General features: G+C 41.6%; 1 protein-coding gene across 8 annotated transcripts in view; it reads right to left on the bottom strand.

Annotated features, from left to right (window-relative positions):
- limch1 (LIM and calponin homology domains 1) overlaps positions 1 to 16038 on the bottom strand; it is a 92869-nt gene extending 76831 nt beyond the window's left edge. For 5 of the 8 annotated variants that reach the window (XM_023959453.1, XM_023959454.1, XM_023959458.1 and 2 more), the window contains exon 1: positions 15793 to 16038. In XM_023959453.1, coding sequence (XP_023815221.1) covers positions 15793 to 15888 — 96 coding nt within the window. In that variant the 5' untranslated portion in view covers positions 15889 to 16038. The remainder of the gene's footprint in view (positions 1 to 15792) is intronic. The other 3 variants (XM_023959459.1, XM_023959455.1, XM_023959460.1) reach the window with 1 other exon arrangement.
- Between the last annotated feature and the right edge of the window lie 295 nt (positions 16039 to 16333).

The following is a 16333-nucleotide window of genomic DNA, read 5'->3' as shown; positions in this document are numbered from 1 at the left end:
TCGTTTTAAGGGCACTTTTCCAAACACTTTAATAAGGCTGCTTTGTCTAACTCTCACTGAGCATACAGTCAGATAACTTCACCTTTAACAGTTTTTAAATGTCTTAACGGTCTTGCGCCTTCTAATTCATCAGATCTTTTAGTAAAGTATGAACCCTTGCGGTCCCTGAGATCCTCTGGCACTGGTCTGTTAACCATTCCAACTGTTAAATTCTAAAACCTATGGAGAGGCTGCGTTTCAGCACTATGGCCCCCGTTTACGGAGCAGTCTGCCAGAGGGCCTGAGAGCCGCAGAGAGCATTGATGCTTTAAGAAAAGGCTCAAGACCCATCTTTTTAACCTGGCTTTTAGCTAAGTTTTTATTACTTTTATTATTTGATTTAGTTATTTATTTATATGTATTAATTTATTTGTCCATTTTATCTTGTTTATTAACTTGAACTAGATTTTTAATGCATTATTTTAATTTACCTTATTTCAATGTTCTATTGTTTTTATCAATATGTTTACTTTTTCATTCTCATTTTTATTTGAATCTTTATTTCCGGTGCTTCCTCAGATGGAACCTCTCCCTCTGGGTCGGCTGCTGTTCAGCCTCTGCGGCTCTGGATGGGAACCTGCATCACCGCTTAGCTGTGGTGGAGCGGTCCCCGCCTATGATGCTGCATTTGCCTCTCTATGCAGCTGTTCACAGAGAGGAAGGTTCCAATTACCAGCATTTCCAACATCTTGTTTTTCTGCTCAGCCTATTTCTCATCGTCTTTCCCCATCAGTTAGGGGGTGGGAGGTGTGAAAGGAGTGGGGGGCTAGGCACTGGGAGGGGGGCCCTATTTTTTAATTTTTGTTTATTTTAATCGACATGCTTGTTTTTATATCTTGTTGAGTTTTAATGTAAAGATCTTTGTGTTATACTTTCATATGAAAAGTGCTTTATAAATACGGTTTTGATTTGATTTGATAACAAGCCCTCTGACGGCTCTGATAATGCAGACACAACTTCCTACTTCTAGTGGGGAAGCATAAGTGACTTCCCTGTACAAAGAGTATACATCTCAGAAAAAGCTGGCCAGTTTTAATACTTCAAAAGAAAAATTAAAACAGTCTCTCTCTTAAATGGCTTTGAAGATTAAAAGAAATGTTGTTGATTCTTTTTATACATTCTGTTTCTCCTAGTTGAAGTGTTCCTAAAATGAAGATTTAATACCTTCTATTCAGGATGAAAAACTTGCAATATAAAAAATATGATTCTACTGCAGTGTATTTAGACAGTGGATGCATTATGGCATAGTGGAAAGTACTGTCACCTCACAGGGAGAAGGCCCTGGTTCAAATCCCAGCTGGGTCCCTTCCATGTAGAGTACACATGTTCTCCCCATGCGTGAGAGTACCCCAGGAAGCACAGCTTCCTTGCCAATGCAAGCATATGCTTCATAGGTTAATTAGTGACTCTGAATTATCCCTGGATGTGCATGTTAGTGTGTGATTGTCTCAATGTGGCCTTGCAACAAACAGGTGTCTTGTTTAAGATGTACTATGCCTTCACCCAATAATAGCTACGACAGGCTCCAGCAACCCCCGACCCCAAAGGGATTCAACAGGTTAAAAATAAATGGATGGAGAAATGAAAAAAAAATTACAAACACCATGTTTGTAACAAGTAGGTTCATAGTTTTTATTTTAACAAGAGCGCTATCGTCACCCCAGTGAAAGGTCCAACTACCAGCACTGAATGCATTTTAGATTAGAAGTGGGAAGTCAATGGTTCAAAACCAAAGGAAACAATAAACAAACCCTACAGAAAGAACTCACATGGAATTGTTCTTTCCTTGAGGCAAAATGTTTGCTAATCTTAGGGGGAATCTTCTCAAGTGCTCATCTGACAAATTCCTCTTTCAGCTATGTACCTGTTCACACATGTCCTTTCCTCCTTATTTTACAAAGCTTTGTTCTCAGCAAGATTAATCAGGACCTCCTCAGACAACAATGGGGTCTGCTGCTTCTGAAAGCCTCAGACACTCTTTGGCTGGGAATGTGTTCATGAAGAACCTGAACGCCAGATTTATTGTTATGTGGTTTCCCCAACAACCCCAGTGTTTGCAGGGTATACATACATCACCATGTTCACAATAATTGACAGGATTTTGTCTGCTTGTGTGAAAACAACAAACTCTGGGTTAAAGCCAGCAAGAAAAGGAGATAATCAACTTCTGTTTTACGATAGAAAGGCAACAGGAACTCAAAGAACCACTGGTTGTCTGAGGCACCATGCTATAAAGCTGGAATCACCTCAGACTCATTTTTTGAACATGACAATGAGTTCTCTGGACTCAAATGTCCTCCACAGTCACCAGATCTCAACCCAATAAAGAACCTTTGTGATGTGGTGGAACGGGAGATTGGCTTCATGAATGTTCAGCCGACAAATCTGCAGCAACTGTGTGATGCTGTCATGTCAATATGGACCAAACTCTCTGAGGAATGATTCCAGAACCTTGTTGAATCTATGCCACCAAGGATTAGTGCCGTTCTGAAAGTATCTGTTAGTGCATGAGTTAGATAGAGCAGGTTCCAATTCAAATGAGTTCATAATTTTAGAGCCTGACTGGATTACAAACTGTTCTGACCTTAACCAAACCCAATTGCTTAGTAGCCAGGCCTTCTCATCCCACAGCAGCGTTTAACCCAGGAGAAGGCAAACTTTTGGGCTCGTGGGCAGTTCTAAAATTTAACAGAAGAGTCGGGCCGGGAGCAGAAGTGTGAAGTGTTTTTGTAATCCACCTCAATAAATAATAAGGAACTTGGACAAAAACATGTTTTAACTCTAGCTAATTGCACCAATGGGTTGATGTCCCTTAGGGAAAACTGCAAACTTGCTTGTCCGATTCGGAAAACACACGAAACAGCAAATCATCCAACACCACAGAAATGCAGAATAACTTTCTGCACCTAGAAAAGGTCAATTTCTTTGTAGTGCACAATCTATGGGAAGACACTGATAATCCCTGATAAGGACTTTCAATATACAAATTTCCAGTTTGGCAGGCCAGATTAAATAGTTGAATGGGCCGCATATGGCCCATAGTATGTTCACCCCTGGTCTAACCTCATAAAAGGCATGGCAGAATTAACAAGCATTAACAAGCAACAGCACCGGCTGTTTGACCACCGGGGGGCAGTCTATCAGCTGTCCCCGACTTACCCCCTTCCTCATATAATCTCATATTAGGGTGAGGGGTTAGGGGGGTTTAGACTGCAATGCACCTTGGCGGGGGGCTACTTGGGAGTGGTCCCCCTCCCACGGTTGCCGTATGGAATGCCCCCCCCCCCTCTCGGTTTTATTTGCACCTTAGACATGTAGGCCCCTTGGTAGGGGGGTGCTTGGACATCACTGCCAGCAAGCAGCAGATGTCCTTTTAGTGCCCTACCCGCCAATTTTAACTGCATCTTAGACATTTAGGGGCCCCTTGGTTGGGAGGGTGAGGGGACATCACTGTGAGTAATCAGGAGATGTCCCCTCAGTGCCCTACCCGCCAATTTTAACTGCACCCCCTTAGTACACATACCCTTTACTCCTCCAATATACATTCCAACATATACACACATACATGCACACACACACCCTCACAAACACACACACATTTAGCAAGGAAGGTGGGACCTTGGACCATCTGTCCCCTACCCCATCCCTGGTAGGGGGTACTGGGCCCTTGGCAACGGTGGCCGCATCCCTGAGCCTTCTGGCAAGGCCAAGAGCCGGGGATCGCATCACACCAGAGCCGGGGGTGTCCATGTCCCTCTGGTGTGGGTTCTGGTCCTTGCCCCCTGAGTGCCGGGCCTCGCCAAATTTCCAACTGGTCGGGCCATGTTCACAACATCTCTTGTGGACCCCCTCTTCTCCTAGTGCCCTCCTCCTGGGCGGGGGCGGCTGGCCCCTGCCTTACTTCTTCCTGGACCCACCGTGGGCCGGGTCAGTGGCTGCCTGGAGCGCGGAGCGGGTCTCCCTTGGGGGGGTCCTGGCCCGTACCTGGGGTGGGGCGGGAGGATGCCCAGACCTCATGGGTGGTGATGAGGTGCTCGCCTGGGGCTGCGGGCACTCTTCTCGGGTGGGGCCCGGCATTGGGCCCTCCTGGCGCGGTGGGGGGGCTGCTCTCCTGGTTGGGCCGGGGCTGCTCTCTGTCCCTCTGATTTCCCACAGAGGCACTCAGGAATCTTCACTTCGAAGCTGTTGAAGTGTTGACCAAAATACAAATCCAAACTAAACCTTTTATTATCATAACCATTAAAGAACAACATTTTACAAAATTGTCCCACATTGACATGATAAGTATGAGAAGTGACAAGTCAAAGATTTGTTGTCAGTTTGTTAGTTGGGAACCGTTTGTATGATCAGTCATGTTAAATGTTCATGTTTCAGACTCATGGCATCTACTTTGTTTCATTTAGACCAGTCTCACATTCCTGCTCCATGACTGTCAGTCAGGTTTCACTTGCTTCCTCTATAATCAGAAAGAGTCCAGCTCCCCAGTGAAGCAGCTCTGAAATGAGGAGACCAGCTCAGCCTACACGACCCAATTAAAAAAACTCCCCTTGACAGTCAAGAAACATCAGTCTGTCCTCTACATCTGCCTAAAATCCTCCTGGATAAAAGGAGAAGCCTGAACAGAGCACAACTAAGCAAGAACAAGCAGAAAGGGAAAAAGAGTACAATAGCTATTCAAATGAATCATGAAGCAGAATAGTCCTGCAGATTTGCAAGACTGTTTAATTTGAACTTGTGGCTCTCAACACTACAAACAGCAATCCATAAGCGGAGTTAAATAAGAGCAATCAACAGTGACCCACTTAATGAATGAGAACAATCAATGGAGTGATGGCAGATTTGATTGGCAGATTTGCAGAGCAGGTCACCTAGCAATGTGAGAGCAGGCCCAGTTCCTCCAAAGACTGAAACACCTGGGAGCGGCTTGACAGTAACTAAAAAACTGAAGTGAAAAAAGTGCATGTGAACTAGCCAATGTTGCAGTAAAAATGGGTATTACACAAAAAACAAAGTGGTAGCAAATTTTCACGAGTGTAATCTGATAATAAAAAATGATCCCACTCCATTCAAATTTTGATCTGTTGTAAAAGGGTTCCCAGGTGTCTTTCAATTATGATTTTGTAGTAATTAGCCAAAATCAAAAATTCTGTCATTTTCTAGGACATAGTTTCTGCAGAGTAGCAGTAAGTCATTGGAAATTCACCTCTGAGTTGTGCAGAGTAAGCCTGCCGCCACATCTCATCATCCCTCTGTTTACATGTTGTCCCGCTAGCTCACAGCCTGTAACACCCCCAACCCAACACTACCGGTACAGCATAAATGGCAAGCAATATTGGAGCTATACAGCTGGACAGCTTTGAGCCAGATGCCAGGTTAGGTGAGGAAAATGAAGATGTACACGGATCTATTCATCTCCAAGTGGAAAATGGTAAATGGGGAAACGTACAGTGCCTTGTGAAAGTATTTGGCCACTTGAACTTTTTAACCTTTTGCCACATTTCAGGCTGCATACATAAAGATATGAAACTGTAATTTTTTGTGAAGAATCAACAACTAGTTGAACACAATCACGAAGTGGAATGAAATGTATTGGATATGTCAAACTTTTCAAACAAATAAAAAACTGATAATGTATTCAGCCCCCATAAGTTAATACTTTGTAGCTCCACCTTTTGCTGTGATTCCAGCTGTAAGTCTCTTGGAGTTTGTCTCTATCAGTTTTGCACATCAAGAGACTGAAATTTTTACCCGTTCCTCCTTGAAAACAGCTGGAGGTCAGTGAGGTTGGATGGACAGCATTTGTGAACAGCAGTTTTCAGTTCTTTTTTTTTTTCAAAATTGTTTTTATTGGATTTTAGAGCAGCAATAGTAAACACATGATAACAACAATGATTACACTTTTTTTTCCTCCCCCCCATTGAAAACTAGAACAAAAGCAAAAAAAAAAAAAAAAACCAAACAGAAAGGCAATACACATCCCATCACTAAGCCTAATATACACCAAAAACTTACAATGATAGTATTTAATCATTAAAATTAAGAAAATAAAATGGCAGCACAACATGTGTGATATATCAAAAGAAACTCTCCAGGGATCACGAATAGGATAGATGTGTAAAGCATTAGAACACACAAAAAAAAATAAAAAATAAAAATACATAAAAAAGGTCTTCATAAATAGAGAACAAATAGTTCAGGTCAGTGATAGGAGTTTTCAGTTCTTTCCACAGATTCTCGATGGATTCAGGTCTGGACTTTGACTTGGCCATTCTAACAGTTGGATATGTTTATCTGTGAACCATCCCTTGTAGATTTTCTTTATGTTTTGGATCATTGTCTTGTTGGAAGACAAATTTTCATCCCAGTCTCAGGTCTTTTGCAGACTCCATCAGGTTTTCTACCAGAATGCTCCTGGATTTGGCTCCATTCATCTTCCCATCAATTCTAACCATCCTCCCTGTCCCTGCTCAAGAAAAGCAGGCCCCAACCATGATGGGGCCACCACCATGTTTGACAGTGGGGATGGTTTGTTTAGGGTGATGAGCCTTGTTCTTCATGTTGCTCTCTGCACTTTAAACGGACCTCTGAGACGATCACAGAGCAGGTGCATTTATACGGAGACTTGATCACATCCAGGTGGATTCTATTCATCATCATTAGTCATTTAGTTCAACATTGGATCATTCAGAGAACCTCATTGAACATCTGGAGAGAGTTTGTTGCACTGAAAGGAAAGGGGCGGAATAATTTTGCACGCCCAATGTTTCAGTTTTTTATTTGTTAAAACAAGTTTGAAATATCCAATTAATGTTGTTCCACTTCATGACTGTTTCCCATTTTTTGTTGATTATTCACAAAAAAATATTTTTTTATATCTTTATGTTTGAAGCCTGAAATGTGGCAAAGGGTTGTAAAGTTCAAATATCCAGTAACTTGTTGCTTTATGAATTTGCCCTCCCTTCTATAATCACCCTCACCCCCTTTAACATCCCTCTCTCTTTTTTTAATCATCTTCTTTTTCATCCGGACCAACAAAAAACGGTTACAAATATAATCAAATAAAGTTTAGTCATATTTACAAAAGGGGTTTATTCAAATATACAGCTGGTGTGTCAGAAGATTTATAACCCATGTTGTAACAGGAAGTTCTACTGCATTTGAATATATTTGGTTGTAAAATAAAGTCCTTGTAGACATTGCCAGATAAGGTTAACCTTTCATCACTTTTGAATTCCACCAGTCACACATTACACTCTTGCTGCTATTCTGACTATAAAGCTCATTTGAAGGGCTGCTGCAGTCTCCAGCATGTAACTTTACCTAGAAATAAACAGCAACTGATATTACAGCACAACCTTAATGCCTGTCAATTATATTTGTCTAATTTCTAGTCAAGACTAAGCGGTTATACTACTTTTTTCTAAAAACAAGCAATTTTATCATATTAAAACACTGCCTGTTTACTAACTGAGCCCGTTAACATGCTCACACAATATCAGATAGGTAGGAGGGGGAACATCACAGGACACATCGGCTTTTTGGGGAAAAATACATATTTATCGGATATCTTGTTATCAAATAGCTGTTGTTACTGGATTATGTAGTTTGCTTGAAAATCAGATAAGGATTGGATGTTTGGTATACATGTCTATGGCCTTACTGTATCTTACATCAAGCCGAAACAGTAGTTTAATGCCTGTTTAGGTAAGTGCCAAAAAACATGCCCAATTAAGTCACTTAATAAATAAAAGAAACCACCAATAATGTAAGTTGTGACAGAAGTTAAAATGCATGGCAGTGCGCCTGATATTCTGACCAGACTTGGTCAGGATGTAACTGATGCTACCGTCAGTATTTGGAGGGTTCATTTGACGGACTGCATAACCACAAACTGGCACCAGCAAATGACCGTTTCATTAACAATGTAAGCTGCCATTAAAACACATCCAAACGAAAGTAAAAGAGTTGGAGTTACAGTATACAGAGGCGGTCTAAGATTTGTTACCAGGGAAGTTACAAATGTCACTCTTGTCCTCTGGAAACTACCAAGGGTGCAAATTCAGACAGATAGTGAGTCTTGTGAGATTTGCACTTGCATCATTCTTAGTATTACTTCAATGATTTAAAACACACTAAAAGGAGTTTAAAGTATGCTCTACAATCAAATCCACTAGAAATTACAAAGGAGCCAAGTAGAGCTGTGCCATGCAGTTCCATATCAATCAGTGAAGCCAGGCTGCCCATGTGAGGAAAAAAAATGTCAATGAAAATGTAGAGTTTTACTGTTTACTCGTTTTTTTTAAGAAGCTGTGTAAGCATTTGGTGCAATAGATGGGTGCTGGAGTTCCCACGGTTGGACTGAACCTGTACTTAAAGTAAGTTAGTCTTAAAGTCTGTTGAGAAAGGGCAACTATGAAAATCGTGTCACAAAATGAATGTTATTGCTCCTAGCTGTCAGATGGAGGTTGGGCTCATTAATCTGGCTTTTATGTTCCCACCGCTGTCTTTCACTAATACATCTGTGTCAACAGCAGCTATTTTCCCTGCTTCAATAGGAAAGAAAGTCTGCATGAGCTGAGATTAAGGAGATCCCATACAGCATTAGTATAAGCTACATCCTATTTTAAGGCTTTTTCTTTTGTGAGAAAAACCAAAGTAGTTGGATGCTGTGTTAAATCTGCAAGGGGAAAAAAAATACATTTGCCAAATTAATAATAAAAAAATTGATATGTAGTAAGCAATTTAACCATTCAAACTGTTAACTCTTCATAAAAGAAACAGAAATAATGGAAAAAAATCAAAATAGATTTGCCAACTATGACTAAAAAACAAGAAACCTGTAATTTAAATGAAATAGACTGAAAATACATCATTCTTGTTTTTTCTGGTAAACAGGGCCGGATATAGCCAGCCCCTGTTGGGGGTGCAGACTACAGGACGGTGTCTGCACTAGCGTCGGCGGCTTTGAATGAACAGTCCTGAGAAAAACAATCATGTGAATTTGTGTTACCAGTCAGGTCCAGACAAAATAAAGGCTAATGTTATTCCAGTTTAAGTTCATCCAAGTTAAATGTTGTTAGAATGTATTAACCTAATCCTAACCCTTCTTCCAGATCCCTCGGACAATAAGCACAGATTAAAAAACTATAAGCGAATATGCGCTTAATAGTAATCATTTCATCACAGTTTTGGTACCTACACCGGCACTGGTAGCTTTGTTGCTACTGCTAGCGCTAACTTTGGCATCCAGAAACCTGTGCGTGGTAACTCGATTTTCGGTTTACTCCAAACCAGAACAAAGAGAGCGATAGAGGACAAGAGTGAGTTCAAATAACGTGTGATCAAATCATTTTAGCGATAAACAGCAGACAAAAACTGCTGACACGCGCAGCTGTTCTCTGATGGGACTGTGAGCGACCGAGTAAGACGGGCAGCAGGAGTGAAGCGAGAGGCCACTCCCTCTCTTGCATCTACCAATCAGCACCAGCAGCTACTTTGAGTCAGAGCCAGAGAGAGCAGAAAGCGCTTTGTTTCTCTTTAAATAACTTTGAAACTTCACAATTGGGGGGCCGTCCTAGCATGCCTAGATCCAGGCCTGCTGGTAAAATATCAAAATTCTTCACAGAGCAGCAGAGGCTCAAATAGTTGAGCAGGTCAGCAAACCAAAGGTCCCCCCATTCAACTGTTGTTGTGTCCTCGGGCAAGACGCTTCCCCCTCCCTGCCTCCAGTGTTGCTCCACTGATGTGTGAATGTCCCGGTGATGGTCAGAGGGACCATAGGCGTGAACTGGCAGCCATGCCTCTGTCAGTCTGCCCCAGGACAGCTGTGGTACATCAGTAGTTACCATCACCAAATATGAAGGAATAATGGACACATTGGAAGACCTTTGAGCGTCTGGAAAAGTGCAGAAAAATCTAATCCTGATAGAGGTGTAGGGGTGGGATTATATAAATGGCCTTCTTCCAACTCCTATCCAAGCAATAAATCAAGCTCTACTTGACTTTAGTTAATAATCACTATATGTAGTGAATCTAGTGTGACTTAAGGATGTTTCTGGGTTTTTTTTATTTTGTCATCTTTGCATTTTATTATATTTGTAATGAGTTTGATAAATCTGTGTGATTTTTCTTGAATTGCCTACAATTGATGCTTGAAATAAACCAAATCAATTAATCAACCAAACAATCAATTCACAATGTTGTTTCTCTTTCGGCTTTTCCCATCAGAGGTCGCCACAGCGAACGAGTCGCATGGTAAACTTGGCAATGTTTTACGCCGGATGCCCTTCCTGACGCAACCCTCTCAAAGCAACCAGGCTTGGGACCGGCACAGAAGTAGAGAAGGGAACAGGGAGCAGCCCGGAGTCGAACCCTGGTTTCACGGATGGAAGGCGCCGCAAACCAGGGCGAGCTAAACCGGCCCCAAACAATCAATTCACAATGATTTGAATAAAAAAATGAACAGAAATGCAATTTTGAGCTTAATTTTTAAATATTTTTTAATACCAAAAACACAATTTTCATCTGAGTGGGCCTTTAAATAACTCACTCCTCCATCATGGGATTATAGAGCTGAAGAGTTTAGCTTGCAATCTTGCTAATATATAGTGGAGCACCACTGCTTCAACTTGTATCAATAATATCATGTAGACAGGTGGTTATCTGAAGAACACACTCCTAAAACAAGAACAACATTGAAGATCACTACAATTGTTTCATGGGCATGACATCACTTTTTTTCCGGCTTGTCAGTGTTGGAGTGCGTGTTTTTCTCAAACAGCCAAACATGCCATGGCATGGAAAGAAAAGAGGCATGAGGCATGCTAACACAAGAACAAAGACATATTATCAAGAGTTATCATTTCATCTGGCCTCCAGCAGAAATGTGCTCACATAAACAAGTCAACTCCTGATAGAAGGTTCTTTTAGGATTTTCCACAAAAAAGCAGAAAAGTAGATCAGCAAAGGTCATATAACACTTTAAAATGAAAGTTTTACTGTTGCCCTGTTTTTGTTTGAGAAAACGGGGGAAATTTCATATTCAAGAAGAAAAAATAGTTGTATTAAAAAAAAAACGTATCATATTCACAACAGACATGTTGAACGTAAAACTAAATGTTGTATTCATATTTTTCTACAAAGCTGTGCACAAATTAATAATTTGTGCACAGCTTTGTCTTTATGAATATGTTTCTTTTCTTGACAGATTGCTTACCCCACACAAAACTGTCTTCAATCACCATGTAGGAGAGAAGACACAGCCACAAAATGCCATAGAATGTGCATTCTTGTCTGTACCCGCCTGGCAAATCTATCAACCTATCTAGCCCTCATCAAAAGCCCTGATGGATTCTTCTCAAGATCAGAGACACTTAAGAACCATGGAGATTGTGGGAGGAAGCCACAATAAAGACATGAGTACAGATGTGAACTGGGGTTTAAAAAAAGTAGATTTGTCCACATCCTCATGAATGGCGTATCACTATTTCTTTGTGTACTTTACTGCTCACAAATATCTGCAAACATCTAATCATCTCAAGTGAAACAGTTCATCTGTGGGCTTAGGAAAACTTTGTAACAGTGTTCGACCTTTGCAACTCCACTTGACACAATGTGGAAAGTAACATGTTCTTCAACAATATTTTTTATCCTGTTATGGACAGTGGAGACAAAGGAAAAAAGTTAAGATAACTTCAGGAAACAGCAAATTACAAGGACTTTCTGCATTAACACACATTCAAAACAAGCAATAAAGCCAGTTTATACTCAACAGCGATCAGCCATCGCAACAATCATGACCACAATCACCCGGTCTAGTTCGTACTTATGTTGGCTGGTTTTGCTTGTGGCTGTCCGCGATAACTGCTATGAACTTCTGAGTGGCATTTATCCTTGACGTGATTGTCTCCACAGTTTGTTTTGAACATGAGGGGCATCTTGATCAAATTGCTGCGTGGGCGGATGCGCAGGTACACGATGAGGCAGAGGTGTGTGGTGTGTTTGTCCACTAAACAGAAGCGGGCAACACAGAGGTGAGACAAAGAAGTCCAATTCTCCAACTTGCTCTATTTTCTTCTTCTAGTTCTTCTGCTCTCTGTGTGTGTAAAGTTATGTTTTCCTCATTGGCAGTGTCAAAAAGACATTTTTCTGAACTGCAATTGCCCCATTGTTTGTTCATCATTTACTTTAATCCAGTGGTCTCCAACCTTTTTCGGACCAAGGACTGGTTTAATTTCAGACAATATTTTCCCAGACCAGTCCGAACGGGCCACATTTTGTGCTCTAGTTTCTGAACAGATGCCTGCCTAATTCGCCCTTGCTGTTGGAAAATGTATAAATGTCTCTCTTACAAGTTTTCACAAATCAAAAACAAATTCCATGAATCAGCAACTTGATTTTTGATTTTATTGATTTATTTCAAGCATTGTAGTCAAAGCAATAAAGAATTTACACATATTTATCAAACTCATTACAGAAATGATGAAATGCATAGATTAAAAATCATATATGCTTAATTAAATACAGTGATCATTAACCGAGGTATAAGTAGAGTTTGATTTATTGCTTGAAAAGGAGTGTGAAGAAGCAAGTTTATATAATCCCACCCCTACCTACCCCTACTTTGTTCTTTTGAATATTCATTCAGCTGCAATTTTGACTGGTGAGTCAAAACTTTGCTTTTGGCCACTGGGGTTGTGACTTGGATCATCAAAGTGCTCTTCTGAGTGAATGTAGTGTTTCACTTTATGAGATGCTCAAACTAGCAGTAGCTCTGCAAACAGCTGCTGCATTGTTCTACAAACATTTTTACAGCTTGTATTGTGTACGAAGTGTACACAAGGTGTACGAGTCAATTTCCAAAGGCGATGTTACAATAAAATAGTTTTTGTTAAACATATTCTGTCACTAGTAATTTTTTTAGAAAGTAAAAGGAGGGGGAAAAAAAAATAAAAATTGATGGGCTGCACGGTGGAGCAGTGGTTAGCGCTCTTGCCTCACAGCAAGAAGGCCCCCAGTTCAAGTCCTGGCTGGGGGACATGAAAAACACAACATCAATGGGGGACCTTTCTGTGTGGAGTTTGCATGTTCTCCCCGTGCATGCGTGGGTTTTCTCCAGGATCTCTGCCTTCCTCCCACCATCCAAAAATATGCTTTATAGGTTAATTGGCAACTCTAAATTATACATAGGAATGGGTGTGTGATTGTTGACATTCTACCCTGCGACAGTCTGGTGACCTGTCCAGGGTGTCCCTTGCCTTCGCCCATAAGTGGCCGGGATAGGCTCCAGCAGCCCCGTGACACCGAAAGGGAAAAAACGGAATAGAAGATGAATGAATGAATGAATGAATGAAAAAAAAAAAAAAGAAATTGACTAAAATTGAAGATATAAAATGAAAAACATCTAAGATTTTATTTTTTGGCCATATCACACAGCTCAAGCTGTAGCTTCTGACTGTTTTATTTTTAAGAAATGTCATACTGAAGCAACGTTAAAAGGACTGATTTGAGACACCATGACTGAAAATAACTAAACATGCCCTGATATTTTTGTGCAGCGCCAAAATCCCAAACAGACTGGTTCAGCACAAAGAAAATCATGGACGTAGCTTCTGTCAGCAGTTTCAGTCATCTCTCCATCTACAGGTGTGTGAGTCTTCATGATAACAGCACAAGAGTATCTCATCAAATGAAATGCTACTGTAACAAACTTTCATCTTTTACATTTTTTATGTAAACCATTCTATCACACTGTCTTTAACAAGTTTTTTAAAAGCAATACAGAAAGAAATTCAGTTTTTCACGAAAAACAACAAACCAATCAGAACACACAAGACTGTCAACAACAGCCTCAGGTGCCGACTTTGACAATGTTGTTTGCTGGAATTCAGACTGAGGTTTCATGCTAGTGTTTATTCATGAGCAACAGGTCAATCTTCATTTCTCTAAGGTGACTGAAAGTGTTTGCACAACAGATTCTCTTTCTAAAGAGGTACAGAAAAAAGAAGAGCAGCACCAGAGCTCCGTCAGCTCTCACGTTCACCAGTTCTGGGTCAGGAGTGGCTTTTTAAAGATGTGATCTGATTTTCCACAGGGACCTGAGCTGCTTAACATGCTTTATGTGTGTCTGACACTCATGGAAGAGCTGTCCTGTTATTCAAGTCAAATAAATGTGCAGAGCAGTAAAAAGGTATCAACAGAAGCAGCTGTTTCAAACAAGCTTCATTTAAACTACAAATGTTTAGTACTTGACTCTCAGGCATTATGACAGCCAAGATAGAGAACTGGAACCCAGTTAGAAATGTTATGCAGTCCATCTATATTATTAACAATTTCAACATAAAGGAAAACAGCTCTAGTCTGTTTCCACAGCAGAATTCTGATAACTGTTTCTTTTTCAGCAGTTGCCCAGTTCAGTTTTTCCTTCAGGTACTGCAAATTAGATCCAAACCTTCGCTGCTCTTCTCTCACTTTCAGTGACATAACTCATTTTCTTCTCCAACATCTTCTCTAAAGTTTCCCATCAAGGATCACATCCGTGTGGCGTGAGGTTTTCCTGCTGATCCTCCAGGACCCCTCAAACTGGAACCTCGACAGTCGAGGCAGCACACTTCAAGAACCAGCTCAGCAGAACAGTGATCAGTGTGTGTGCTTATGACTAAGGAGTCAGAGTCCAGAAACCGGAGAGACCGCTCAACATAGCTTCACTGACTTTTTTAATTTGCCCTTCTAACCCTCTGCAGCTCTCACAGAAGAAAAACAGGAAACAGAAGGGCTTTGAAACCCATCCCAGTTGAAACCAGGATTGTGTAACGCTGTATAATAGCTAGTGTGAGGATCTACAGACATCTGACTTTCAATCAACAGCCGACAGCTTGGCTGGAGGTTCACTGTGGTTGGGAAAGTGGTGAAGAGTCCCAGTAGGTCTTGAAATGACTGCCACACTCACTACATGAGACTTAACCTTGATACGCTTACAGCTTGAGCTAATATCCTATTTAGCACAAGTCAGTCAAATGTTGATTTATTTGTTAATTTTGGAATTTATCAGTCATGCCTCCACAGGGGCCGGGACCCTGGCCGGGATCACCAACCTGACAACACCTGCCAACAAACTTAAAGGAAAACCAAACCAAACCAGTCCTGATGCGAACAGGCTGTAAATGATTAGATGACAAATTTCAAAAAAGGTTTGTCTGCATTCAACCAACACACATGTATGATCGTGGTCATGTTCTTTTAAGGCTGACATTAGTCAGCTCCCTGCAAGATGATGAACACAGTGTGTCTGTGTGTGTGTGTGTGGGGGGGGGGGGTCTCCCCAAACAAAACCTTGTTTGTGAGATTATTGTCCACAAAGCTTGCAAACCTGCAAAAATCCATTCCACATGATGCATTCTTTGTTTTCAGACATGCAACAGGCCTCACTGCAGCCACACTCTTTACAATGGCCCTCACCACCACAAATAACTCACTTCTTTTTTGCAAACGTTTGTGTAAAAGTCTAAAAAAAAAACTCGTTGTTAATGATCTTTTTAGTTTCAGAGAGCAGATTTTCTGAAAGATAACTGCGACACCGTGTCGAGGATGACTGTAGAGCAATGCTGCCTAGAATCAATGTGACCGCTCAACTGCAACTTTGTCAGGTTGTTCTCCTGCCAACACGTGACGAAGCGGTCCATCAAAGAGAGTAACCTGACAGACTAAGACCACTAAACACACGCGGAATACCTGCGTGCGTGCTCGGCGACTCACCTCGATCCATTTCTGCGCCTCCTGAAAAGCGGACCCCGCCGCAGAGTTCAGGGGATGCTGCTGGGACAGCCCCGCGTCTGCCACCGGACTGGCCATGGACGAACGAAGCCTGCTGAAATGTCTCAGGGCGGTTCCGGGCAGTGGCGTCCGTCCGCCGGCTCCCCGGGCTGAAGAAAAGTGCTGCAGCAGCGGACGGGCCGGCGCACAGCGGCTGCTCTCCGGCGTCACGGCTCCGTTTGGGCTGCAGCCACCAGCGTCAAGTTCAGGAGCGTTACCATGCAGCTTCCGGCGAAGACGTCCTTCCAACTTTACAACCTCCTCTGCGGCTCCCACAGTAGCAGAAAGGCACAACCCTACGTGTTTAATAGGGGTGTAACAACAATTTACATTACAATTTGTGGATGACAATTCATAGTTGATATTAGTTCATTACAAACAATCCTATTCTCTGACCCAGAATGGATCCAGATCCTCTTCATCCAAACTTCCAGCAGTCAGACTCAGACAGAAATTCCTGCTACTGAACAGTGAAGTTTTCCAG

The sequence above is a fragment of the Oryzias latipes genome, chromosome 10 (assembly GCF_002234675.1).
Source record: "Oryzias latipes chromosome 10, ASM223467v1".
NCBI classification, from domain to species: Eukaryota; Metazoa; Chordata; class Actinopteri; order Beloniformes; family Adrianichthyidae; genus Oryzias; species Oryzias latipes.
Note: the sequence above shows the minus strand (reverse complement) of the source record. Positions and strands in the feature narration are given on the sequence as shown.